Genomic DNA, 24,565 nt, shown 5'->3' with positions numbered 1-24,565 from the left:
GATCCTTCGAGCAAATCAAAGTAAACGGTTAAAATTATTAAGCCATTACCATCACTTTGGCGTAAAAGGGCTCTGAACCGAGCCGTATCTTTAAAGAAGGTATGTTAGCATGATGGAACCTCGGTATAAAACATTTATGCCAATGTAAAACAGGAAGTAGAGAGGACATACCCTTGAGGGCACTGATAGCCCAGCCCAGGACTTCCACTACGCATGTAGCAAACCTTGGCCTTTTGGCATGCGGTCGTGTTACAGACGGGACTCTGGACGCTTAACTTGCCCTGTAGAGCATTCTGCAGAGTGACCAGCTCCATATTAGTCTCCATGGCTTCCGTGACACGGTGCCAAAATGTGGCGTTCAGAGGGGAGTGCTTGTCCCACCCAGCAGCTGGGCCATATGTGTCACGTGTAGAGTACTCGATCTGATACTTTGGGCCCGTGTTGTTCAGGTGTGAGTACTCGGATACATTGCTGAAGAAGGTGTAGGCTTCGTAAACATTGAAGTCACCCGTGTCAACCTCGTACATCCGGAATCCACTATTGAGATTAGTGATAGGTGTGACGCTGGGGCCGACCCAGCCGGTTGAAAGCGCGGTTTGTTCGTTCCGAACCGTCCCGTTGTTTGCATAGTACACCATAAATTGATCTTCGTGGGTATGGCCCCAGAAGGTGTTGGCAATGACATGTGGCGAGTATCGGTCTACGATTTGATAGAAGAGGTTGGTTGGATCAGGCAGTGGGTTGCTGCCGTCCCATCCAGTCAGAACATGGCCGATTATCCAGACTCGTTCACCCGCATCTTCGGCTTTCTGTAGCTCGTCAATCATCCAGGCTAGCATGCCTGAGTTGTCAGGGTTTGTACTGTTGATGAAATTGAGCAAGTTTGCCCTGTACCAGAAATCGGTATTGACGGAGATTATACGCAGTCCGTAGTGCGTTTTGACAGAATAACCGCCGTAGTGTGTTGCTGCTTCCTCTGCGGTCTTGTTGCTGATCCAGCCCTCATGCTGCCACAGATGCGCAAGATGATAATAGTTCCAACTCGACTGCTCACCCAAGCACCCAGGAAGACTGTGGGGGGAATCAATGTTAGACGGGGCCGAATCATGGTTTCCCAGCGCAGCAAACACAGGGCCCGTGAGATATTCCTTGAACATTTGAAAGATGCTGGTTTCAGTATACTCAAGATATTCATGAGAGATCTGAGGCTCAGGGTCATGCGACATCAAATCCCCAGTGTAGATAGTCCATGCCAGGTGTTCATCGCAGTCACCTTTCCCAGTACCAGTCAATGGTGCCACGGCCTGCAGAGCAGCAAGACCGAGATCATAAGGGGTATCGCATTTGAAATTTCCATAGGGTGTTGCAGGAATGAGCGCCTTGTCTTCCGAGTGTTCATTATGATTGTCACTACGACAACACAGCTTTGACGAACAATTTGCCTCCGAGCTGACCGCGAATCGAGAGTCTAGGTGGAAGTCCGACATATGGAGTACCTTCACCCGTTCGCCGCTCGCTTTCGGGGCATGAGCATTGGGCGGCTTGGGCTTGGGAAACCAACTGGATGCATTGAGTGGGCGAGTCATAGGCTGAGGACAAAAGCTACTCTTGAGCGAATGGCAGATATACTGACCATCGAGTCCCTCAACGTCCGCATAGGCCAAGACCTGAGTCCAGATGGTGCCGAATGCATGTATCGAGTAGTCATTTTCACATGTCACATTAGAAGCAAACTGAAAGGCTTTGCACAACCTGACCATGGCCTCTGGAGCCATAGCTGGAGTAAACAAGGCTGCAGGCTTGGCTGCAGCGAGCGCCTTCTTGCATTTTTCGCACTGATTCTCGGGAGCTTTGCTCTTGAGGATATTGCTCACATTGGTGACCACGGCCTCGATAAAAGCCTGTCCCTCAACCGGCGACAGACTGACCAGAGGCGGGGGAAAGAACAACTCATCTTGACTCTGGGGAATGGAATCAGGATTGGTCAACTCGAAAGGAAAAGTGTAATTCAGAACGGAATCATAGATGATGGGCTGAGGCTCCTTTGTTGGCAGAGTCGGTGCTTTGTAGTACGATCTATCGTTTTATTAGTACCAAACTGATCATATTTCACCGAGTTCATACGCAAAAGCAGAAGTTGGGAAGCCAGGGGCCGCGACGTATGAAGCATCCCCGGGGAGAGACGCCGTAGCGTTTAACAGCGCACCGACTCCCAGAAGGACCTGAAGCATTCTGAAGAAGCTGCCAAGTCGTACAGGGTTGGTGAGGGGAGGCGATATTCAAAGAGGCAGTCGCAGAAGAGAAGTCAAGAGAAGTCAAAAGAAGAAGTCAAGTGTAAACATTAAGATTCTCAAGAGCCACGTTCTGTAGAGCCACGTGGGGAGAGGAGTGGAGGAGAGCGCGCAGATTGACAGTTCAACAATTGCCTAATTTAGAATAGGAGCTACTAGTCTACTAGTACTGTCAACACTCGCAATGAAGTAGTTTTCAATTGATTTGGATCATAGTAAGTTAAAACAACAGAGGCTTTTTACTTTAGTGTTGGTATACAAGACATTTCTATTTGCTATTTCAAGACACTCATGACCTAAGAACAGATATTTCAAAAGTGACTAGTCCCTTGCATCTCCAAATCCCGATGGTTACACTATTGAAGGTCGAGTGCATAAAAAATGGGTCAAAGCTACTAGTATGCTATAGGTAAATCATGAAGTTTATCTGATGATCGGCATTACATACTTCGGGCAGGTACATACCACGACGAGAACCGACAGTTCCAATAAACCACTTGTCTAGACAGCGGCATAAAGTCGGCATGGTTGGGGGAAAGCGACAATGGAATGTTTATCGTTGAGCTTTCTAATGCTCAAGTGAGCTATCAATTCATATCAAGGAGCGAACTGTTCAGTTTTCTTTTCAGGGCTGCTTTACTCCTTACATTATGGATTCAAATGTTGACTCGGTGTTTGAATTGAAGTGGATTTTGCTCTTCGCTTGACCTTCCTCCACATAGAATAGATAGGTCCGATTTTCTTTTTCTTGTTTATCGATTCTGCTGGTCTTGCTCCCAAATCCGGGGTTGTGGTCGAGATCATAATGACATCAAGTGGGCCCATTTGGAGTAGACTGGATCCTCTGGAGAAAAAGTAGGAAGATCACGCCGGAAACATGTTAGAAGTCAATGACGCATGCACATATGAGGATTTAAGGTTATTTACTTTTAAATGGTATTCATGCAGGGGGAAGATCTATTAGAATTGATTTTATTTTCCAGTTGCTACTATACAACAAAATTTTGTCTTCAATTAATATCTATTATTCTCCGGAATCATCGCTATCAAATAATTCCGATCTCCAAAATGCCAGTCCGACCCTCACTGGAAGGCTCAACCTTTGATGCCGATTTGCGCGACCGACACCTGATCTATGATTACGCTGCACAGGACGAGCAGGGTAAACCGGAAACATGGCGATATGAGATGTGGTTCCAGAACGAGGATCGCATCAATTATGCTATCCACGGCGGACCAATGGCAGGACGAATCAACTTCCAAGCAGCCGACTACCAATGCATCCGACCGGGGGAATTATGGCAGTGCAATTGGCTGGAAGAGACGGGGACTGTATGTTCGCTGGTGTATGATATCCACCGGAAGAAGATAACCACTCTGCTTGGTTTCTCGAAGGGGCATTGGGAGAAGGCGGAGGAGGCCCACGGTGACAAGCGCAACCCAAAGGACTTGGAGAGGTGGCGTGGGTTGGCCCGGCTTGGTATTCAGACCGATCGGCATATGTTGAGCGAGCAGGCGGATATTTTGGAAGATTTCCGGGGACCCGGAGATCTAAAGCCCGTCGACAATAGCTGGCCAACATTATAAACAGATTGCTGCCATGTGTCCGATATTGGGATGACGGGTATGTGTCTGGGTACCGACATGGGCCAGGTGACCTGTAATTATGTTCCCGGAAGGACAGGATGGACACTGTCCACCAAGGAATTCTGTACATAGCGCATGGCCACAACAGAACAAATTAAAACATTGGGCTCAAGAGACGTTACATTCTGTAGAGAAAATGTGACGTTGGCCGGATATGTTTGAAATCAGGACTTCTGGGCATGCATAATCGGGCCCGTTATTAGTCTGATCAGTCTGATGAAACGACGTCGTGGTAGAAGTTGAGAGAAAGAAACCAATGGACGATTAGAAGAAACGCCCAAAGAACATCGATCTCAATCGTGATCGTTGGGAGATCCGGATCCTGTTGGCGGGCCCTGAGGTGCCTGAAGGCAAACAAGTTCGATTTGAATATCGTCTGGGCTGAGAGGTGGCTGGCTATCAAAGCTGGGCGAACGACTGACAATTCCCACCGCGACCTGCGAGGCTTGTTGAGAGTCGGTCATGCGATCCAGGTACCATACCTGCCAAGGGTGATAGCTTGAGCCTGGCTTCATGATAGTGACTTCTTGCGAAGGCCATTGTTCGTAAACAAAATCTGTGATGAGAAAGTCAGCATATAATTGATTTAAAGCGGAATTCTATATTAAAGACGTACCCTGCACGGGAATGGCGGCAACATCGAATACAGGCGCACCGCAAGACGGTAGATCCGGTGGTGTCATCATGAATTGGTCCAAAGCTGTGGCCAAAGGTTGGTGATAATAATCGCCCGAAGTGGCGAGTTGAAACATGGTCGTTTGTAGAGAGCTCTTGATATCTTGAGAACAATGACCACCCCAGATTCCATCACATCCATTATTAGGCCCCTGCGGTGTACCGGTCAAATTGCCGACTCGTAGGGCGATCTCGGAGGTGCGATTCGTATCGATGACTTGGGGGTTAATGTTCTGACCCTGATATCCGAGCCAGAAGGCGGTCTTGGTCATGGGACCTTCGCCTTTACCAGAGGAACTCGAGTCGAAGGAGTAGAAAAGGGTGATGGGGTCGAGGAATAGAGGCGGGAAGTTGAACGCCACGGCAGCCTGGGCGAGCGGGTCGATGCAGCCATTATTCCAGAAGGAGCAGAACTGAGCGGAGCCGCATTGCAGCAGAGTCAAGCTGACTAGCAAGATACAGAGCTGGAGGGCCATTGCTCACGACCGGAGGAAGGAAGGGGCGGGGGAGGAGGACCTCGGGAGGCTCAGGTCGTCGAGAGCGACCGTGAAGGCCCTCAAAACAGTAGGGGAATGTCGAGTAATTGGCCGGGGTAGCGTTTTTTCCAAGGTCATCGTCTCTTTTTCACGGTCGGAGAAGAGAGATATTGGATTATGACGGTAGAGAAAAGAAGGATCGGAAAAAGAGAAAATCCTCGAGGACAATCATAAAACGAACCAGACAAGATTACTGAAGGCTCTCATTCGCGACAGGGTTTAAATCCAGGGAAAAAATGGGCCCCCGCAGGGACTTGGCGGGTGTTATACCCTGGTCCTAATCAGCCAGATCCTCTTCGCAACCAGCCAAGCCAATGGAATTCAGCTGAGCGGAGTCTGTGCTCGGGAACGAGGCAAAAAAGGGTCCTTTGCCAAGGTGGATAAGTGGAAATGGGGAAAGAGGAATGGAGCTACCGGATTAAAAGAAATTTTAGAAAGGAAAAAAAAGAGAAAGAACAAGGCCAAAGGAAGTCGATTATTGGTTATGAAGTTATAAACAGAAAAAAAAAAAAAAAAAAAAAAAAACATGAATGCCAGGGAGAAGAGAAGACACAGTAATGTGATCAAGCAATGGGAGAAACTAGAAAGGGAACTTCCGAGCATTCTCCTCCAGAGTACCTCGGAGATACTTTCTGCAGGGTCGTGCAGCGCATAGAAATTCAAGTCACCGATAGGTCAATTTCTGAATTTGGTTTTTTTTTTCTTAATTTCTAAACATTGGGAACAATCTTCGACACGCTAACTGATTCAGTCTCCGCATTACATTTCACAAAGAGGGCAAATCCAAGCGGCGATCGGAAGTCAGGGTTGCAGCTCAGTAGGAACTGGCCACTCCTGGGGCTCGTATGTCTCGGTATGGGTCCGCACTATCTCGCTAGGGGCGTCCATGATGGTGGCCTACAGGACCCTTGTTGTCCCCTTCCTGTTGGTGGCGCTATCGAACCCTGTGTATCATAATCTTGAGGTACGGAGTACTTCTCGTATGACTCGCCTGTGGACTGAAAATAAATCAGTAGAGATTGCTTATCGGGGAAGAATAAGCGGATTGGAAGAATAAAAAGAAGAAAAAAGGAGAACTTGAAAGTAAGAGAGAAAAAATTGTGGTATGGCTTTTGGCCCACCCAAACGATAACCAGCCTAGCCATCGTTAACCTGAAAGCTAATGGTTATTTTTCTTTCCCCTTCGTTCCAAACATATTAAATCGTCGACCGGAGACCGTCCTTTCTTGGCAAAATTGGCAAAAATTGGCAAGATCTCGGTTACACCAGGGTTGCCTGCATATCGTCTTTGCATTATGCTCTGCAACAACAAGCCCGATAGCTTCCGATCCTTGTCGCAGAACGGGATACCAATGCCGCAATGCGGTATCAGATCTGAGACGGTGATCACTCGGCTAATCTCCTGTCAATCATCCAGGGTCTCCATGAGCAAGAATCTTCTGACGTAAGACGCGGAGTCGGTTCGGCGCATTCCGACAGGAGGCTTTGCGCATATCCAACTGCGTCATATATTGGGCTGGAGAGTGCTCAGGTGGGACGTGCTGCAATTTATCATTGGTGAGAACAGCGGATCTTTCGGAATCTGGTGCCCAGGTGGAGAACAAGGGTATAGTCAATTCAGCGACCTTGAGTCAAGTCCAGTAGTCCAAGATTCTTGGCAGGTGAATCTTTGATGTCGAGTCAGTACTATTAATCAGCATAGTGCTTCTCTTGTATTACTGTCCCGAAATAACTGGCAGTCACAGTCATACCGTAATAAGAGAAAAGTAAATAAAAAATACAGAGCTTATTGCCAAGCTAAAAGTAAGAATCAAGGTAGAATTAAACAATCATTCATTCGTTAGTTCATTCATTCATTCAATCAGAGAATAGCGCTGAAGGCGGATCATTTGAACCAATCAGTGTATGCTACACGAATAATTTAACACAGGACGTTGTTGGTTCCTTTGTATCTCGCATAAGATCGTGGTTTGGTATGGTGTAACGCCGGAAGAAAAAACCACACGAATTAGAAGAGCCGTAGACAAGAATATGAAAAGCGGACACCCTAATTTTCAGATCGCATCAACAGATCGAGTCTTCATCAACAGATCGAGTCTCCATGTGAGTAACGCCTGCGACTCGCGGATAGACTTGGTTGACTTGAGCACACGCTCTCGCTCTTGGTGAAAATTCGTGTTCACAGTCACCCTCACACGCTCTAGCTCTTGACCAAGGTTCGTGTACAAAGTTGCCATCACACGTTCAAGGGTTTGGATTTCGGCGTTCAAGCTCTCATTCAGCGTTGTAGAGAGTAATTGTAAGGCGTTCACCTTCTTTTGAGCAATTAATAGTTTTTTCACAGCCATCACTAGATCCATCACCTCGGGCTTGTGATGGCTGATCCAACATGCGTTTTGTAGGGTTGTGCCTCGGATATCCCAGATCAGATCAATGGCCGTGGCAAGCAAGGTGAACGTCCTCTTTGAGTCACGCCCATAGAAATCTAAACTGTTTTCAACCCAATCAATGACCGGTAATTTGACCTTCTTCAGCTTCCATTGCCAATATGCAGCCTGCTCGGCCGGGTTCATCATGCATATCGCCATTCTCTCTGTGATCTGGGAAGGTTCCTTCAAGTTACATGGACGAGTAGGAGGGTTGGTGATTTCTGCATTCGTCATGAAGAATTTGCCCCCTTTGTGAATTGCATCGGCTATGCCATGAAGCTTGGATGCTGTGACTTCGAGGCTGTCACCAGCCTCCGGCATCGGTAGGCAATAAGGATAGTCGTCACTGGTAGAGCTATGGCCCTGTTTTAACGACTTTCTTTGATTCTTGATTCTACATACCATGGTAAATTAGCACAAACATTGATTTCATTGATTTCTTAGGTGGTTCACGGATCAACCTACCTGCGGCGTTTGCTTCGCCGTGACATCATGCAAGAAAGGCCAGTTGACCACACCTCGCTTATCAAAAGCTAGAAATACGGCAAATTGTGGCCTGGAGTGTGGTATCAAGTATGGGGTTTTTGTGGAGGGCTGAAAGGCGAGGTTCAGTTAGAATGAAAAGAGTGAGATTGGTCGTCAATTAGATATTGAAACGTGTTGGAGGGCGGGGTAGGTGGGAAAGCTGTGAATGGAATCAGAATAAAAACGCGAAATTGTTCGACTCGAAGAAGTTTGAAGGCAGTACTAGTAGTGTTGATGCATGTTTGGACGCGAATGTACCTTCCCTGGTACGCGTTTCTGAGCTGATATGGATCACCACATGCTAGTAGTATATAAATAGTACCTGGTTTTGGTAAAAGACTTGTGAGTAAGTAGATCAATGAAGACAAGAGATAAATATGAAATAAAAGTCCATAATGAAGTAAAAGTTGACATAGTATGATATAGTACACTTGAGGATGGCCATTCCGCCCCAGGCCTTCAGTTCCCCTTCGGTATGATACAACGCTTCAAAGCAAATGCTTGAAATATGCAGGCCTTGATGGCCATGTACAGTGGTTTTCGTTTTCAAATTAGAAAAGCCGTGAAAAATAAATCAGAAATTATCATGGGAGAGTGTCCGTCAATGCCCCAAACTCCGTAACTCCACGCTGGAAATAAAAGAGAGTAAAAAGAGATGCAGGCATATGTTTCAAAATGAAACATTAAAAAATGCCAGAAGCCCAGAGGCTAATTTGATATGGTGACCACACCAGGGATGGCCTGTGAGTCCAGCCCCATGCGGCCGAGCTACACACGAGCCAAGGCTTTGTCGAGCCCCAATGCCTCACGATCTCGCCGCATACCTTCCAGAACAGCAACAATGCCGCCACTGCGAAGACGTTCGAGCACAACATTCATTCCTTCCTTGCTCTTCAGCACGGCGTCCCGGGTGCGACTCACGCCGATCAGCTCAATGGTTCTCTGGATACCAGCAGTAGACAGAGAGGAGAAGAATCCTTTTTTGGGAACATCTTCCTCCGCTTCATTTGGGTCCGTCTTTTTCCTGCCAAGCAATTTGCCCTGTCCAAGTCGAGACTTGAATGTCACAGTGGTGCGGACCGTGGTCTGTTCGGCTCGCTGATCGATAGAGAGACCGTCAAGAGCGCGAACCTCATTCTCGGCCTGGAGCCGTTGGTATCGCTGTTTCTCCACGACGCTGAGGATACCCGTCCATTCCATGTTGCGTGATTCGGTTTCCATCCAGCCCTCGTGAGGATCAACGACGGTGGTCTCAAGGATGTAGCTCTGGCCGGAGTTATCGGAGCCGCCCATTCCCTTGGGGAGTAGTTTGAGAATTCCGGCGGGAACCTTGGACTTTTTCAGATGGAGGCGAGTGGTATGCAGACGTTGGGTGTTGGGATCGACGTAGCGATCAATCACGTCGGTAGTGAGGACATGGCGGGAGTAGGGGTTTGGGTAGCGAAGGAAGTAGGCGAGAGAGACGGCAGGGAAAGAGTAGTCATAGGTGAATTTGTTTTCGAAGAATTTCATGATGGCGGATTCATAGGGATGAAGGCGAGGGGCGAAGGCATTAGGGGACAGAATTGGCTGATTCGTGACTTTTTACTCTTAATGGCAAAGGGAGATGCCGGGTGGGGATTCGGAAGATTAGATAGTCCGGAGCTCCGGGGATCTCGGAAGCGCCTATCAACGGTGGGGAATTAGTTAATGGTGATGTAGACAATCATTCCAACTGGACTTTTGACTAACGTATGAGCGAGAAATCTGGTTTTGAGGGGGTTCTCCGCTTCTCTGCTGCCTATCAAAGAGGATGTAGTCCCATAGATCGTCTGTATCATATGCACTTCGTAGTAAATGATCATCGCTCCTCACAGTAAATCAACGGGTGCGGCTTACCTCGGTAATACCTGATCACCATATGATTTTCAGATAGATCATACGTTCTGCCTTTTTCATACCTATAGTACTTATTGCACAGATCTAAAGCCTGGAATATGAGTTCTACAGATTTCACATGGCATTTGATCAATGAGAAAATAGTCTTACCAGTTGACTATTTACCTATAGAGCCAATCATTATCCCGAGGCCGGTCTCTAGTGGGAAAATTTATACCCAGAAGTTATACATGATTTTGCAGGATTTTGTCTAAACAACTGTAGGAAGATGGCGATGTATTCGAATCTTGTATAGTACTAATAGGAACCAGTTTTTGAGCCAAATATCTTCTTGAGGCTACGAGAATCCCACTGAAACGGTTTAGTGGTGTGATCTAACGACGGATGGCATCAGTGATCAGGGCTTTACCCCACAAAAAGCCGGTAAACAGATTTCCCCTGACTTTAACACGCACTAGGCCATTTGTACGCGGGCCTCATCTATCTACAAGAATCTTCATTCTCGAGCCTTGGGATTGCCGAATCGCCTTTTCATGTTTCGGAATATACCAAAAGCATAAACTCTTCTCGGGCACCTTCAGATGGGCCGTGTCCAGCGTTCTCCATGCTTTCAATGTCGATGCCGAAAGGTATGTAGTACGCATCAAGTAAATGGTTCACTCTATTACCACATACCAATCTACCCATCATTCCAAGGTCGCTCTTAAGACATAGTAACTAATATCCTCATAGGTACGCTGTGATCGTCGACAGGACAAATGTGAAAATTGTGAACGCCTACAATTCTCCTGCTCCTTTCAAAAGCGAGTTGGTCCTGTAAACCTACAGGCAGATCTCAAAGCGCCAGACCATCCCGAACGCCGCCGAGGAAGTCAGGCTTGCATAGAATGTCGTCGACAAAAAGCACGCTGCTCAGGAGAGTCCCCTGAATGCGCAAATTGCCAGCGCCGTCAAAGACGATGTCATTACCCGACAAAATCCGACTCGAGTCGTGATGAAACACAAGACAAGCTTGAAATACACCGCAATAATGGAAAGCATGAAGAAACATTGTAAGTCTTTGTTTACGCAGGTACCTAATACAGTGACTCCTGACCAGCAAGTAGGCCAAATTCTCTTATCCAACGAGATGAACTTGAGCAGAGCATCAATGATTATTTCAAACACCTCTATCCAATCCTGACGTATGCCTTTTTGCACGAATCCTCTGTTCGCCAGGAATCGACGAAAGGTACTCTTGACCAAAATTTGGGACTTGCACTCGTGGCGGTAGTTCAAGAAGTTCTGTCAACTGATACAGATCCCTCGGACAAAAGTCGCCTTTGGATATCGACAGTGGAAATGAACATTTGGAATCAACTGGAGAAGCCTACCATTTTTTGCTTGCAATCTCTTCTTCTCGTCATTCACTACTATATACAGATTGGTCGCTTTTCGCGGGCTTTTATGCTTGCCGGACTAGCAGCCAGAGGAGCCATTGCACTGCGTCTGAACCACGAACGGCCGGAGTTGAGCTTCATAGCCCAAGAGACACGTCGACGAGTCCTTTGGGCTCTTAGCTCTATCGATGGCTCATTCTCTGTAGGCCTCCCGGAGTATGAAACGATATCCCACTCTGTCATCTATCAGCGGCTCCCAAGCTCGGAAGAAGAGTTTCGAGATGGTCAGCCTATATCTAGAACAGGCACACACTGGCCATGGCTGGACAATGATCCAGCAGCAGGCTGCAACTTATTTTCGGCTGGGATTCGAATTTCCAAAATTTTGAAGGATATTATGCGGCTTACGCGGCAACTCGCACTTTCGGAACACCCACTCCCGCAGTTGAGTGGGCTTGTCCAGGAGATCCAGAACGACCTGTGGAGACTCCAGGCTGACATCGAACTTTCCTTTCAGTATCAGGTCGCAACCCCCACTCGCGTGGCTCAGATGGTAAGCTCGCGATGGTTTGTGCGCTATCTCCAAATTTCGATTACCTGGCACCAAGCCCATTGTGACCTGTACCGGCTGTTCCTTCCTAACTACGATGGCGCGGCCCCCAAAATAATCACCGACTCTATCGAACCCAATCTTAGAGCACAGGCCCTGGAGAAGTGCCAAGAGCATGTTCAAAGCATTAATTGCATCATTCGAGGCGTTCTAGATTTATCGCCTTCACCGGTCCTACTCCCACCCTACGTTGCGGTATGCGCATACCATGCGACCCGTTTAACATTGTTTCTCCCCTGCGCTCCAGATATGGATGTGCAAATCGACTTCGATCATGCAATCCGGAGCGCAAATGTCGCGCTCAATGTGCTGCGGCGATTCTTTGCAAACTCTGCATCTGTCGAAAAGATTATTCTTGACATGCAACATTTGGTAGACCTGTCAAGCAATGGACCCAATTCGATTTACAAAGAACTTTGCTACCCATTGCCACCATTCGATCAGAGCCTGCATCGCCACAGCCATCTGGCAGTGCATAGTTTGGTCAGACAGGCTAATTTTATCGATGGGGGGTATGAAAACTACGGGGGAGGGTCCTAATCTCTTGGTACTATGACGAGCGTGTACCTTCTGGACCAAATTGTCTTGTTCCCTGAACGTCTTTCTTCTTCTTTCTTTCTTTTCAAGAGGAACCTTGGAAATTGTTCAGGTTCAAAGACGTCCGGAGAAAAGGTACCCGGCCTGAAATAGTATCTCATTCGAGAACCCAGATTCGAGAAGTCTTCTCTTTGGTGTTCTGAATCCCGAGGTCAGGTCCCGCGAGGAAACTTTGCCGCCTATGTTCTTTGGTTCCGTGTTGGCAAGAGGCGAACCCTACGTAGGTCACTATACGTACTGGATTTTCTTTGACGGGTGGGGATTTCCTATTTGGGATGCCGCCGCTTTTATGAGGGCACTCAGACTCAGGCTCACTGAGTAATTTTCAGTCTGGGCTCAGGCTCACTGCGCAGGCGCAATGATGTGATTCACGTGCGTGAGCTACCCCAATAAAACGAATTTCACTACGCTGCCTCAAGGCCCCACTCGCTCAAAACAAGATATTCATCATCCCACCTACATAAAAGCGAATGGCCATTCCCACTTGACTACGTACTATCCTCATCTAACAATGAACGACGTGATCAAACAGAACAGATAGCAAAACTTGGCCTATCAGCTACTATCTAGCACTTTGCTCCCAGGAACACTTAGCTCTGCTCATTTGTTCTCGGCTACCCCTCAAGTATCACCTGTCTGATCTTTACGAATACTCCTAGGAATTACTGTAGTTCTCTTAAGCGTACTTAGTTTTTGTCCAATTCCTGGGAACTAAGTGTCGACCGCAATTAAAATTTGCCACATACCAGTCCCAGGAGCCCAGTATATATTGATCATCATGTTTAGGCATGCCTTAACTACTTCTTCATTCTTGACCATCAATTATAAACCCTCCCATATACAAGAGCTAAAGTAACATTTAAGAAGTACCATTTTCCTCAAAAAGAAGGCCAAAAAAAGTCTCTTGTTTCCGGGTGTCAGAATATTATTTATTATTGTGACCGGTTAAATTTTCTTTATGCTTTTTCTGCTCTTTTTCTTTTGATTGATACTTTCCAAATTTGCAAGTCCCGTGCTCTCGAGTCAACATGATGTGGTCGTTGCTGCCAATTTCACGCAGAAGAAAGAAAGAGTGACTTCTCTGCGAGCCAACCCAAGGTCCATTCTCATCATCATCATCCTCTCTTCACGATTCCCACCCACACTTAGGCATTCTTGTTACCTTTCACTTCAACAACTCAGTTTCTTGACACCATGCCTAAGAAAAGAGGTAACGCGGCTTCTGGAAGAAGCTCTTCAAGCGGCCAACCAAAGCAGCTGCGTCGGGCCGGGATTCCTTCGGCCGAAACCCCCCAGGTCTCTCAGGTCAGTACGCATCATCTTTACGTATGACTTAACTGACACATCCCTCGCATAGCAGCAGCACCCGCAAGACCTTCAATTCGTTGTCTCGGGAATCCTGTCCAACGAGAATACGATTGATGATCAGAGAGCCAACATCGCCGCTGAAGCAAACCAAGCCACATATCGCATCGTTCGCAATCATCGAATCATGGCCAATGAACATGGCGCGTCTCTTTTCGAGTCGCTGGAACAGCTGAAAGAAGAAGTTAGGGACGTCAAGACAACGCTCAATATAGTCCTAGAGTCATTGATGAACATCAGAGTATGGCGGCCGATAGAGGCCACCCCTAGGTCATATCCCAATTTCAGTTTCTAACTTCACCGCACTGTTTCCCGTATTGTATTTATCATATATAGGAATATCTTAAGGGATTTGATCCAAATACAGGTCACTTTTAGAATAGACTTGAGAGTAGTCTTGAGAATATACTTAAGAATAGACTTGAGAATAGACTTGAGGATAGACTTGAGGATAGACTTGAGGATAGACTTGAGAATAGACTTGAGGATAGACTTGAGGATAGACTTAAGAATGGATTGTATGATTATTATTAATTAGGGTTTAGCCTCTCTTTCTTGCTAGTTATTATGATAATTTACCTATATAGAGAAAGAGAAGTAATTAATATAATATAGTATATATATATCATATAGTGTTCAAATATTATATATAATAGATTTTAAGGATTTAATGTATAATGCAGCGCTGAACATAATGGAGTTCAAAATAATGAAACTAATATCAATTTGGAATTACTCGTAATTTACTTTCTGCCGGTCGGAAAGTTGAAATTGGGATTTGACCTAGGGGTGGCTGTTGGAGATTGTGAACCATGTGATGTATCACATGGTCTGCTCCTAGATGCTCCAGCGCGTGGGTTGGTTTTGTGTGTGAGAGGGCTAGGGTTAGTAGTCGGTAGTTTAGGGAAGTGAGAGCTTATCTCTCTCATTCCTTCCTTCCTTCTTCCTTTCCCCTCTCCATCCCGCTCTGTAGAAGAATACAGTTGTTTCTTCTCCTCTTTCTCCGTCTCTTTCTCTCCCTCATTACCATTCGTTTCTCCCAGATCCTTGTGGATCTGACAGTGGCCTCTATCGGCCGCCGCAATCAGAGAGCGAAACTACCTCACGTTTTTACGTGAGCATGTTACCGGGCTCAACAGAACACACAGAAATCGCATCTACATCTTAAATTCATCAGAGGTTCATGGTGGTGACGCTCTGCTAGATGCTTCTATGTTCCTATGAGCATGTTACCGGGTTCAACAGAACACACAGAAATCGCATCTACATCTTGAATTCATCAGAGGTTCATGGTGGTGACGCTCTGCTAGATGCTTCTATGTTCCTATCACGACGAGTCACGAGATCACTGTCCAGAAGAGCGACGCCTCTTTCAACTGATCTATGGCCTAAGTGCTGAGAAGCTCCAAGAATTCCGTAAGTTCTATCTACTAAACTCAAGGGAAGTATAGCTAACATGACTCATAAACTAGGGTATGCTACACACCCGTCTATTCTCCGTTCTTTGAACACTGTTGGCTACGCCCACCTGTCAGGTAAAATCGCCCTCAGGGAGGAAAAGCAGCAAGCTGGAGACAACATTCGACCGGGTCGTGGAGCTGGTGGAAAATGGAGAGATTGAGGAGGCAGAGAGGCTCGCGAGCGAACTCTCTCCGAACGATTTCTCCTACCAATGCGATGAGTAAGAACCTGGATGACATGGCCTCGATTCTCTAGCTTCTTGAGTGCTTCGCTGTTTGTGTGATTGGGTCTTGTGTATGACTGAATCTTTTTTCTTTCACAGACTAGTATTCAGCACTACGGTATAATTCAGATTTACGTTATTATACTCTAGTGTTAAAGAGGGGATAGGAGATTAAGTAGCTTATGAAACACAGACAGTGCGGTAATTAAGGGCCATCAAAATATAGATAGATCAGTAATCAGTGATGGAGATAATATGCCTCTTCGGGGATAGACTGGTAGTAGACTGGGTGGACAATAAATGCCTCTTAGTAATCAACGGAGGTATGGGTGTCAGTGAGCAGCCAATCATGATCACCGAGCGCTCAGTGAGTGCTCACTGAGTACTCACTAAGCGTCACCGGTCTATCACGTGACGGTGGGGAGCTGCTCAGTGATCAGTCTGCTCAGGCCCGGCTCACTGAGCATGAGCAAGGCTTCTGTAAGACTCACTGAGCCGAAGGCCGTGCTCAGACCTACTCAGTGAGTAAAAGCGGCGACAGGGTGAGCACTAATCCGGAAAAGGAAGCCAAAAATTGTCAAAAGGAAATCCGGTACGTAGGTGGACCAAGAACCCCAAAACGGCCACAGCTTATGTCAAAGTCGCCTCCGCTCTTGACGAACAAGAAGCTCTACCGTTGAAGTGGAAGGAACGGATGAAGAAATTTCTAGAACTCTGATGGCATGGGGTCTCCACGTAAGGCGATGAGGCGATGACAAAGTGGTCGAGAAGGTCTGGCCTTCCATCAAGGCTCCACCCGAAATAACCTTATTGCTCAACCATACTTCCACTGCTCAATTTTCTTTATCCCCAAACTTTTTGCATTTTCATCAGCTTCCGGCCGTTACCGACTCCACCATGTAGGATAAATAGGTCTTCATGTCGCCCTGAGATGGCTTTTTTTGTTTCTCAACCAGTCCAGTCTTTCACTCTCTTTCTCCATTCTCTTTGTGTTTTCGTGTCTTTTCGACACTCACATTCTCTTGTTCAATTTTGAACAGACGGCCCTTCGGTCAACACAATCACTTCGTTTTATACACTTTTTTTTTGAAGACCCTTCACTTTCTTTTTTGAAGACTTCTACCAATCTTTTTTACAAGATGTACTTCACCAACGTTCTTATCACCAGCATCCTTGCTGCCACCGCTGCCGCCATGCCCCGTCCTAACATGGTTGCTCGCGACGCCACCTCCACAACTTCCAGCACCAGTGCCAGCTCCACTTCGTCTGGTTCCGGCAGCGTCCAGATCGTCAACAACTTGGACACCAACGTCTACCTGTGGAGCACCTCGTCTACCTCCGGTGGCATGCAGACCCTCAACTCTGGCGGCGGTACCTACAGCGAGGAGTGGCAGACCAACCCCGATGGTGGCGGTATCTCCATCAAGCTGTCCACCACCGACAACGAGGACAGTGTCCTCCAGTTTGAGTACACTGAGGAAGGCGAGACCCTTTACTGGGATCTTTCCTCCATCAACCTCGAGTCTGACTCTGATTTCATCACTTCCGGTTTCTCCGTTGTCCCCAGTGACTCTAGCTGCACTACTGCCACCTGTGCTGCTGGTGATACCAACTGTGCTGCCTCTTACCAGCACCCCGATGACACCGATACCAACTCTTGCTCTACCAGCGCCCAGTACGTTGTTACTCTGGGCTAAGTGTCATCTAGAACATCAGTACTTTCATTTGATCTCCTGCTTGGTCAGGACATTTTAGACTGGAAATATTTTCTCCCACTTGTGAACGTTTTTCATTGTTTTTGCGATATAGAGGTTCTGGGTCCATTGTCGCATGCTGGATATGCCTCAATGGATCATTATAAAAGAATGATTTCATGCATATAGATATAGACCTGTATATACAGACAGAACCCAAAATTCCAAACAAACTTCAAACAAACCTTACACTTCTCAAAACTTTTTATCCATCTGCCGCTCACCGTATTCTCGTATTCCTGGCAACGTTGCATAAATTTGAAAGCCCTATTTTGAGGGCAAATGAGATCATGGGGCAGACATTCCAAGGTTTCTTGTTGGTCCGCTTGACCGAAGCCATCTCCAGATGTCGTCAAACTGTAAATCCAAGCCATGTATTGCCCGAAAATTTCAGAATAAAAGCCCCAGGCGTGAGATGATTTGCTCGGGCGCTGAGCGGATATCCCCATTACTCTGAAATTTATCAATCAGCAATCTGATTTTGTCAATTTAAACCGTAAACAAGTATAAGAGACAGCACTTAAGGCGTTGCCATACTAACATAGGAAAATGTTCACACCAGGGTGGTCGAATTCGAGCAGCGCAGTCCGCCATCTTCCTTCCGCACACAACAAATGTGATTATATAATACATTTCGATAAAGTCATGGAATTCCAATATCCGACTTACGACCCGGTTCTTTTCCTATTCCCCAAATTCAGCCGAAGTTTTCTCTACCAATGGATTACGAGGCAATAACAGGAAACTTGACGCGATGCCTCTACAAGGCTACGACTGGCACTATTCAAGTCGATATTCGCGCTCATAGCTTTGGATCAAGTTCTCCATGGCAACTATTCACAGACAAGAGATCACCTAATAAGGATATTTCTCTCCGAAATGGTGTCGTCAATTGTGCTTTACACCCGTCATTAACTGCCCATAGCGGAAAGGATGATTGCATATCACTATCCCTCCACAAAGCAGTTCTATGGAAAAAGAGGTACGTCCAAGGCTTCGTCTGCACTTCCCCAGTGCCCAACCCAACAGAGAATATTCAAAAGAGTATAAACTCACTTCACAAAAAAATCACGCGATAGATACTGGGATGAAGTCCACCAAATCACAGAAAACGACCAATTCTGCCTTGACGGGGTGATCGTCAACGTTTATCTCCCCCGTCTCTATAGTGCCTGCTGCAAAGTAGCGCCCGAGTCTGGCCCGGTTCATCAGGGTGATCCTTCCCTTATGGATAGTTCAGCTACTTCAGCCAACAAGAAGACAGCAGATCTCGCTGCTGCCGGCGCCCATCAGGACTTACAATCTCTGGACTCTGTGATCTCTCTTCTACAGAATCACTTTCAATTTTGCAAATCCGTCCACCTCGTTCTCAAAACAGACCCAGATCCTACTATGGAGATTGTTGCGCCGCTCACTGATGATAATGACGTGAGAACTGCGAGCAACGAGGTCACTACTAGTGTGACCAATTTCATTGAAGAGAAATTGTTACCGCGCACCGACGATTTATATTGTGTAATGGTACAGCAGCGGCTATCATTGAAGGCAGACGACCGCCGGGAAGGCCTGCACTTCTTGCCGTCGCTACGTGCATTCACGCCATTTGAGGCAAAGGCGAGGATCCAAGGAGAAGTTATACGTGAAGGGGACTGGGATCGAAAACGGGATGCGGAGATTGCCGTCTGGCGGGCGATGGACGCTCTAGATTCTACGGAGATTAATCGCGAGGGCACGAGAGGATATTGGGTCAAGACGGATGTGCTCGATATGTTTCCATGGGGAGGAATGGAATTTGTCTAGATGGAAAAACAGATACGAAAAAGCCAAAGAAAAATTGGAAGAGAGAAGAAAGAGTAGAAAGAACTACATATAAAAAACATAGCCGTCTCCTCCTATTGGCTATAATGAAAACGTAAAGTAAAACATTGACTACAAGATAGACGACTTTACATGATGTTGATTCTCTTCCACCACAATTTTCAACATGTTACAGTAGATCGAGAGAGGGGAATCGGATCCAAGCTACCGATATATCCGAATCAAACGTGAGAAGCACCGAGACATTCCCAAGAAATGCAATGGTGATGGTGACTGCATGCCAGTCCGCAGATGTAATCTCATATGCCGGCGCTCCTCGCGGCAGAAATTTCGGGAGCTCCGAGTGGTGATCTTCTCAGGGCAGTGGCAGATCTATCGCAGAATCGCCGATGACGCGCTGAGTGACCCAGGAAAGCTAACCGGCCCCTGACATATTACCAAATTTATGTTAGGGCCGGTTAGTCCCAGTCAAAGAAATTTCATTCGCGTCATCACACACAGTGGTAGAGAAAAGAGTGTGCAAGGGGTATACTTAAGTACCTCTTTGTGAAATAAGGTGTGGCTGCGGGAATGCACGACAGGGCCTCGGGACTGCAGAGCCAACATTGAATTATTATTTCCTCAGTAGTTCCAATACTAGGAACCTTTTGTCAAATAATATTCGAATAGTATATACTACTATGTAACATTTGAACGGCAGGGAAGCTCCGGGGCTTCCGAGCCCTGGAGGTCCAAGCACTCGAGCCCACATGTGCATTGAACCATTTTCCAAGGCTGTTTCCTTTTTTTTTTTTTGCCTTAAGTGCTTGGAGCAGACGTATCCAGGAGGTGGGGAACTAGATCAATTATATTACATTGAAATAGAATCAGATGCCAAGTTGAAATGCAAATCTTTGATATTGCTATATTCAAGAACGAAATTTATATAAACAAAAGGAGAAGATGAAACTCAGGGTATTCAGGGGTATTCTAACAATGGCATAATGGGGGGCATCCTTGTACAATCTCCCGTGTTCCAATGTTCCTTCAAGAAAAAAAAAACAATCAAATCCAGGAAGTATATTAATATTATACAAAAGCTGCACCGTCCGCTCCCAGAAGTATATTCAAAGCGAGGAGAAAGGAGAGATATATCCAAGTTCGGAAGGGAGACTAGGAACAGCAATTGCGTATGATCAAGTGGATCTTTTGAACCGCTTACTCGTGGGAAAGAGTCTTCTCTCCCTCAGAGGCAGCGGCGGGCAGAACAAGAGGATCGATGTTGTCCTTCTTCATGGCCTCCATTCTCGGGCTGGTGCGCTCGAAGTACTTGTGCATGGAACCGGAGAGGACGGCCTCATCGATGTCAAGATCCTCAGAGGCAGTCTCGGACTCGGCAGTGCGCGAGGCCATGGCAGTCTCCCACTCGCCGCGGAACTCCTCGACCTTCATCTTGTAGTCCAGCTCGGCATCGTAGTACTTGCCCTTGCCGGTCCAGTTCTCCCAGAGGGACAAGTGCTTGGAGTGCACGGCGGGACCGTGGTAGTCAGCCTCGCGACCAGCGCGCAGGTATTGCCAGCGGCGCTCCTGCTCGCGGAGATCCAGACCGGTGGTATCGGGAAGGAAGACGTAGGTGACAAAGGCACCGAGAAGACCGAACCAGGGGACAATGTAGAAGCGCTGGGGAGTGGTGGTGTAGGAACCGACGATGGCGATGATCAGGGCACCGAGCTTACCGAAAGCAGCAGAGATACCGTGAGCGGTACCACGGACAGGGGTGGGGAAGACCTCAGCGGCGACAAGGAAAGTGATACAGTTGGGACCGAACTGGTTGAAGAACGAAGACAGGAAGTACATGGCCTGGAAAGAGTGGATGTTCTCCTTGCTGGTGTAGTAGTCGTACTTGAAGCAAGGGATGACGAAGAGGATGAAGCACATCATGAAACCAATGATCTGACCCCACTTGCGACCGTAGAGCTTGTTATCAATGGTCCACATAGCGCCGTAGTAACCGAACAGCTCAACACCGACGTTGGCCAGGGTCCAGAGCCATCCAGTCATGACAGTGTCGTCGTTGCTGCTGATGGCCTTGATGAAGTTGCTCTGGAAGAGCTTGTTACCGTAGAAGAAGACATCGTTGGCGAACCATCCACCGGCGGTGGCAATAAGACGGGGAGTGAAGTAGCGGAAAGTGAGCTTGAGCGACTGGCTATCGTATCCGGTAACAGAGGACTTCTTCTTCTGGGCCTCGAGCTGCTTGGAGGCAGCGCGCATGTGGTAGGTACGGTAGTAGACGAGCCAAAGGGTACCGGCAGCGGGGATGGCGAAGGAGACACGGTAAACCCACTGGGTAGTCTTGGGAGAGAAGCCGGTGGAGTGACCGCCGTTGAAAATCAGCAGGAGGATGATGAGGATGGCCTGGTTGGCGAATTGACCCCAACCCTGCATGGTGAAGGCACCGACGACGGTACGACCACGGTGAAGACGATCCTGAGCAGTGGTGACCTTGCCGGATCCGTATCCGTTCTCCATACCGATAGTGGCGGTCATGGGGTACTCACCACCGACACCGATAGAGTAGAAGAAGAGGGACCACATGTAACAGATAACCCAGCCGTTCTCGGTAAGACCCCAAGCGGCAGTAAGCATGACAAGACCGATGAACATGATGATAGCATCCTGGATAAGACCCCAGCGACGACCAATACTATAATCATCACCGTTAGCAAATCATCGGGTAGAATCATCCCAGGGAATTTTCTTACGCATCACCCAAGTAACCAACGAGAACCTGACCAACCATAATACCAGCAACCTCCATGTAGTTGACGGCGGCGACCCAGTTAGGGTTGCAAGTCTTGCCGGACTTCCAGCAATCCTTGTAGCTAACATCGAACAAAGCGCTGACGTTGCTGATAGAGAAAAGGACGTAACTATTGAGGGTTAAAAAAAGGTTGGTTAGTTTGGTTGCCCCGCATATGTCAGAATTCCGGATTGGGAATCTCGACTCACCCTTCCAGACCCAGACCCATACCGGGCAGGACGAAGTTGCGGAGGTAGTAGGAGATGGGCGACAGGGGATCAGTCTTGATCATATCCCAGAGCCAAGCGGACTCCTTCTTCATCTCCTCGCGATCCTGAGTCATACAGAAGCTGACACGCTCGCCGATGGGGAGATCGGCCCAGTAGCGACCATCGGGGGTGTAACTGTCGGCGGGGCGGATGATCTCATCGAAGGCAGCCTTCTCATGGATCTCCATCTCCTCGAAGTGATAGAGGACTTCCTTAGGGGCCTCCATTGTGAAATAAAACTCGAACCCGAATGGGTGAGGAAGCAAGGGTTGCTTTTTTGTTAAGGGTGGTTGGTTTCGAAGGGAAAGAGCGACACGGAACAAAAGAAAAAAGGAGCAGATCAAGACATATTTATCTTACAGCACGACAGGCTAAACCGCGCGATGCGACGAGGGAAAAAAACAGACCCAGCAGGGCGCTAGGCGAGGTGAACCACGAGGGAGGGAAAGCAAGTGGCCAGGGGCCTATAGAATGCATGCATGGGAGCACGATTCCCGATGATAGTGGAGCCGGGCAATCTCCCTTTTTAGCACTAGTCTTCTGGGTCGTTTGGCTTGTTCATTTTGGGGGATTTCTTGGGGATTCTTTTTTTTTTGGCTCCGGGTTGGACCCATTCTGCGACATGCTGGGACAACCTCGGGTGCATTGACCGAGTGTGGCATTCAAGGCACGCGAGTGGTCAGAAGTTGAATGTTCATCTAACAAGTTTGCTGGTTACGGGAGAGAAGCTGGGGCGAAAAAAAAAAAAAAAAAAAAAAAGAAAAAAATAAATCCCAATATTCCCAATCTAATTAGCCTGTGGCAATAGGTCCCTTCTAGAACAAGACCAACGAAGGAAGCACGCGCATGTAATCTGAGACGAGCAAGGTTGATTGGACTTGAACCTCTTTGGTTACAAGTCGTACATTAGAAATTAGAAACGAAAGTGGATTCCGTTTTTTTTTTGGTGTTCTTTGGCCCGTTAAAGAGACCCCGATCGGCTTTGTTTTTCTTTTTTAAGCTAACAATGTAATTATAAGCCGTTTGAATGATATCAAATTTAGCATAGACAAGCAAAACACAAGAAACACCAAGACTTGCAAGGCGTAACTTGGCGATGTATTAGCGAGTATTGGCGATATTGGCAATAATTTGGCATGGACAGAGATGGCTTTTTCTCATGCGACCACGGGAGATGGTTCAAAAGGACAAGAGAAGAAGCTCGTGTTGCACGGATTTCGATATACAGGCAATTGGCCAATCAGAGGTGTGCATTTCACCCCGTGCTCAATTCAAAGCTTATTAAGGTGTCGAGGCTGCGGCCCCACTTGGAATTGCCGCTTTGGGTCTTTTGACTGTTTCCCATGAATTCAATTTCATCTACAACCAATCACATCATCAGATCTCTTGATATCTACTCCACCATCCTTGTCTTCTCCCCACTTTTTTCCCCGACTCACATCGCTCCCTCGACGCACATGGGGTTCCGGAGTCAGTTCACTGGAGTCACATTTCAGCTCCACCATTGGCCCATGTCAGTTGTCCGGAGTCCCCGCCCCATCCGCATTCTTGCCTACATTTACACTTTTCACGCTTCTTGCGCTGTTTATGCTTTTTACGGTCTCCTCCGATCCCTATGCCACGCTAACCATATGGCATGAGATCCGCTTCGACCAACCCGATCAAATCATATCAAATCATTCATCAAGCATGGTCAAAAAAAACAAGAAACGTGGGACATCTTTCGATGGGACCACCCCGAAAAGACCCCGAGGAGCACACGACTCACACCGATCCACATTCTAGGCATCGTCGACCAAGTTGACCTGCCTTTTTGACCACACGAGCATTTACGAGCATTATGACTCCGACATCCGGAGCAGCACATGTAGCTTGGCTAGACTACGCTCCATATCCACCAAACCTTGGATCACACTATATCATATCCTACTCCGTGGTACGGAGTACGGTGTACGCGCAGCTCTCAATCAGCCTAGCCGAGAATATCTCATCCGCCCGAAGCTAACTTTTGCCGCAATCACCCTCCCGAGTATCCGATATAAACCACATGCATCGTTTAGGATCGCTTAAAGTGGTCCATGCAACGCAAGATCACTAGTTCAGCCCCGTAGGAGGCGTCGAAGGCGTATCACGCCGTTGAACATGAACGCAAGTTCCCTTACGCCCTGCAGTCTCCACCGTGTCATGCAGGAACGTGCTCCCAGATCGCCATATCGACTGGCCGATCCCTCACCTTTCAGCGCCTTGTGACTGAACTGCCGTTCCCGACTTCTATTCTTATTCTAGACCCAAAACTCCGTTCTCCGGCTCGGCCTGAGCCGATTGG

At 47.4% G+C, this 24,565-nt stretch overlaps 10 protein-coding genes across 10 annotated transcripts; 5 read left to right on the top strand and 5 right to left on the bottom strand.

The window, feature by feature from the left end:
- Positions 1–51: 51 nt before the first annotated feature.
- On the bottom strand, positions 52–2,231 carry N7466_008502 (PPN1 endopolyphosphatase family protein; the record flags this gene model as incomplete). Its single annotated transcript, XM_057167891.1, has 3 exons — positions 52–88; positions 172–2,076; positions 2,125–2,231. 3 exons carry the CDS (start codon positions 2,229–2,231, stop codon positions 52–54), a joined length of 2,049 nt encoding a protein of 682 aa, XP_057018522.1.
- A 1,128-nt stretch (positions 2,232–3,359) lies between these two features.
- Positions 3,360–3,878, top strand: N7466_008501 (uncharacterized protein; the record flags this gene model as incomplete). Its single annotated transcript, XM_057167890.1, has 1 exon — positions 3,360–3,878. One exon carries the CDS (start codon positions 3,360–3,362, stop codon positions 3,876–3,878), a length of 519 nt encoding a protein of 172 aa, XP_057018521.1.
- Positions 3,879–4,231: 353 nt separating this feature from the next.
- N7466_008500 (uncharacterized protein) lies at positions 4,232–5,089 on the bottom strand (the record flags this gene model as incomplete). The annotated part of the gene is made up of 2 exons (XM_057167889.1): positions 4,232–4,494; positions 4,555–5,089. 2 exons carry the CDS (start codon positions 5,087–5,089, stop codon positions 4,232–4,234), a joined length of 798 nt encoding a protein of 265 aa, XP_057018520.1.
- Positions 5,090–7,203: 2,114 nt separating this feature from the next.
- On the bottom strand, positions 7,204–7,899 carry N7466_008499 (uncharacterized protein; the record flags this gene model as incomplete). Its single annotated transcript, XM_057167888.1, has 1 exon — positions 7,204–7,899. One exon carries the CDS (start codon positions 7,897–7,899, stop codon positions 7,204–7,206), a length of 696 nt encoding a protein of 231 aa, XP_057018519.1.
- Positions 7,900–8,871: 972 nt separating this feature from the next.
- On the bottom strand, positions 8,872–9,615 carry N7466_008498 (MSF1 domain protein; the record flags this gene model as incomplete). Its single annotated transcript, XM_057167887.1, has 1 exon — positions 8,872–9,615. The coding sequence occupies one exon, from the start codon at positions 9,613–9,615 to the stop codon at positions 8,872–8,874; it is 744 nt and encodes a 247-aa protein (XP_057018518.1).
- Positions 9,616–10,562: 947 nt separating this feature from the next.
- N7466_008497 (uncharacterized protein) lies at positions 10,563–12,510 on the top strand (the record flags this gene model as incomplete). Its single annotated transcript, XM_057167886.1, has 3 exons — positions 10,563–10,610; positions 10,714–11,033; positions 11,088–12,510. The coding sequence occupies 3 exons, from the start codon at positions 10,563–10,565 to the stop codon at positions 12,508–12,510; spliced, it is 1,791 nt and encodes a 596-aa protein (XP_057018517.1).
- Positions 12,511–15,242: 2,732 nt separating this feature from the next.
- Positions 15,243–15,553, top strand: N7466_008496 (uncharacterized protein; the record flags this gene model as incomplete). Its single annotated transcript, XM_057167885.1, has 2 exons — positions 15,243–15,348; positions 15,405–15,553. 2 exons carry the CDS (start codon positions 15,243–15,245, stop codon positions 15,551–15,553), a joined length of 255 nt encoding a protein of 84 aa, XP_057018516.1.
- A 1,202-nt stretch (positions 15,554–16,755) lies between these two features.
- N7466_008495 (uncharacterized protein) lies at positions 16,756–17,313 on the top strand (the record flags this gene model as incomplete). Its single annotated transcript, XM_057167884.1, has 1 exon — positions 16,756–17,313. One exon carries the CDS (start codon positions 16,756–16,758, stop codon positions 17,311–17,313), a length of 558 nt encoding a protein of 185 aa, XP_057018515.1.
- A 1,284-nt stretch (positions 17,314–18,597) lies between these two features.
- N7466_008494 (uncharacterized protein) lies at positions 18,598–19,170 on the top strand (the record flags this gene model as incomplete). The annotated part of the gene is made up of 1 exon (XM_057167883.1): positions 18,598–19,170. One exon carries the CDS (start codon positions 18,598–18,600, stop codon positions 19,168–19,170), a length of 573 nt encoding a protein of 190 aa, XP_057018514.1.
- Positions 19,171–20,385: 1,215 nt separating this feature from the next.
- On the bottom strand, positions 20,386–22,466 carry N7466_008493 (uncharacterized protein; the record flags this gene model as incomplete). The annotated part of the gene is made up of 3 exons (XM_057167882.1): positions 20,386–21,874; positions 21,933–22,100; positions 22,180–22,466. 3 exons carry the CDS (start codon positions 22,464–22,466, stop codon positions 20,386–20,388), a joined length of 1,944 nt encoding a protein of 647 aa, XP_057018513.1.
- Positions 22,467–24,565: the final 2,099 nt, after the last annotated feature.

Source organism: Penicillium verhagenii (genome assembly GCF_028828195.1).
Source record: "Penicillium verhagenii strain IBT 33310 chromosome Unknown utg000008l_segment0_segment0, whole genome shotgun sequence".
Lineage (NCBI taxonomy): Eukaryota > Fungi > Ascomycota > Eurotiomycetes > Eurotiales > Aspergillaceae > Penicillium > Penicillium verhagenii.
This window is presented reverse-complemented; position numbering and strand designations above follow the sequence as displayed.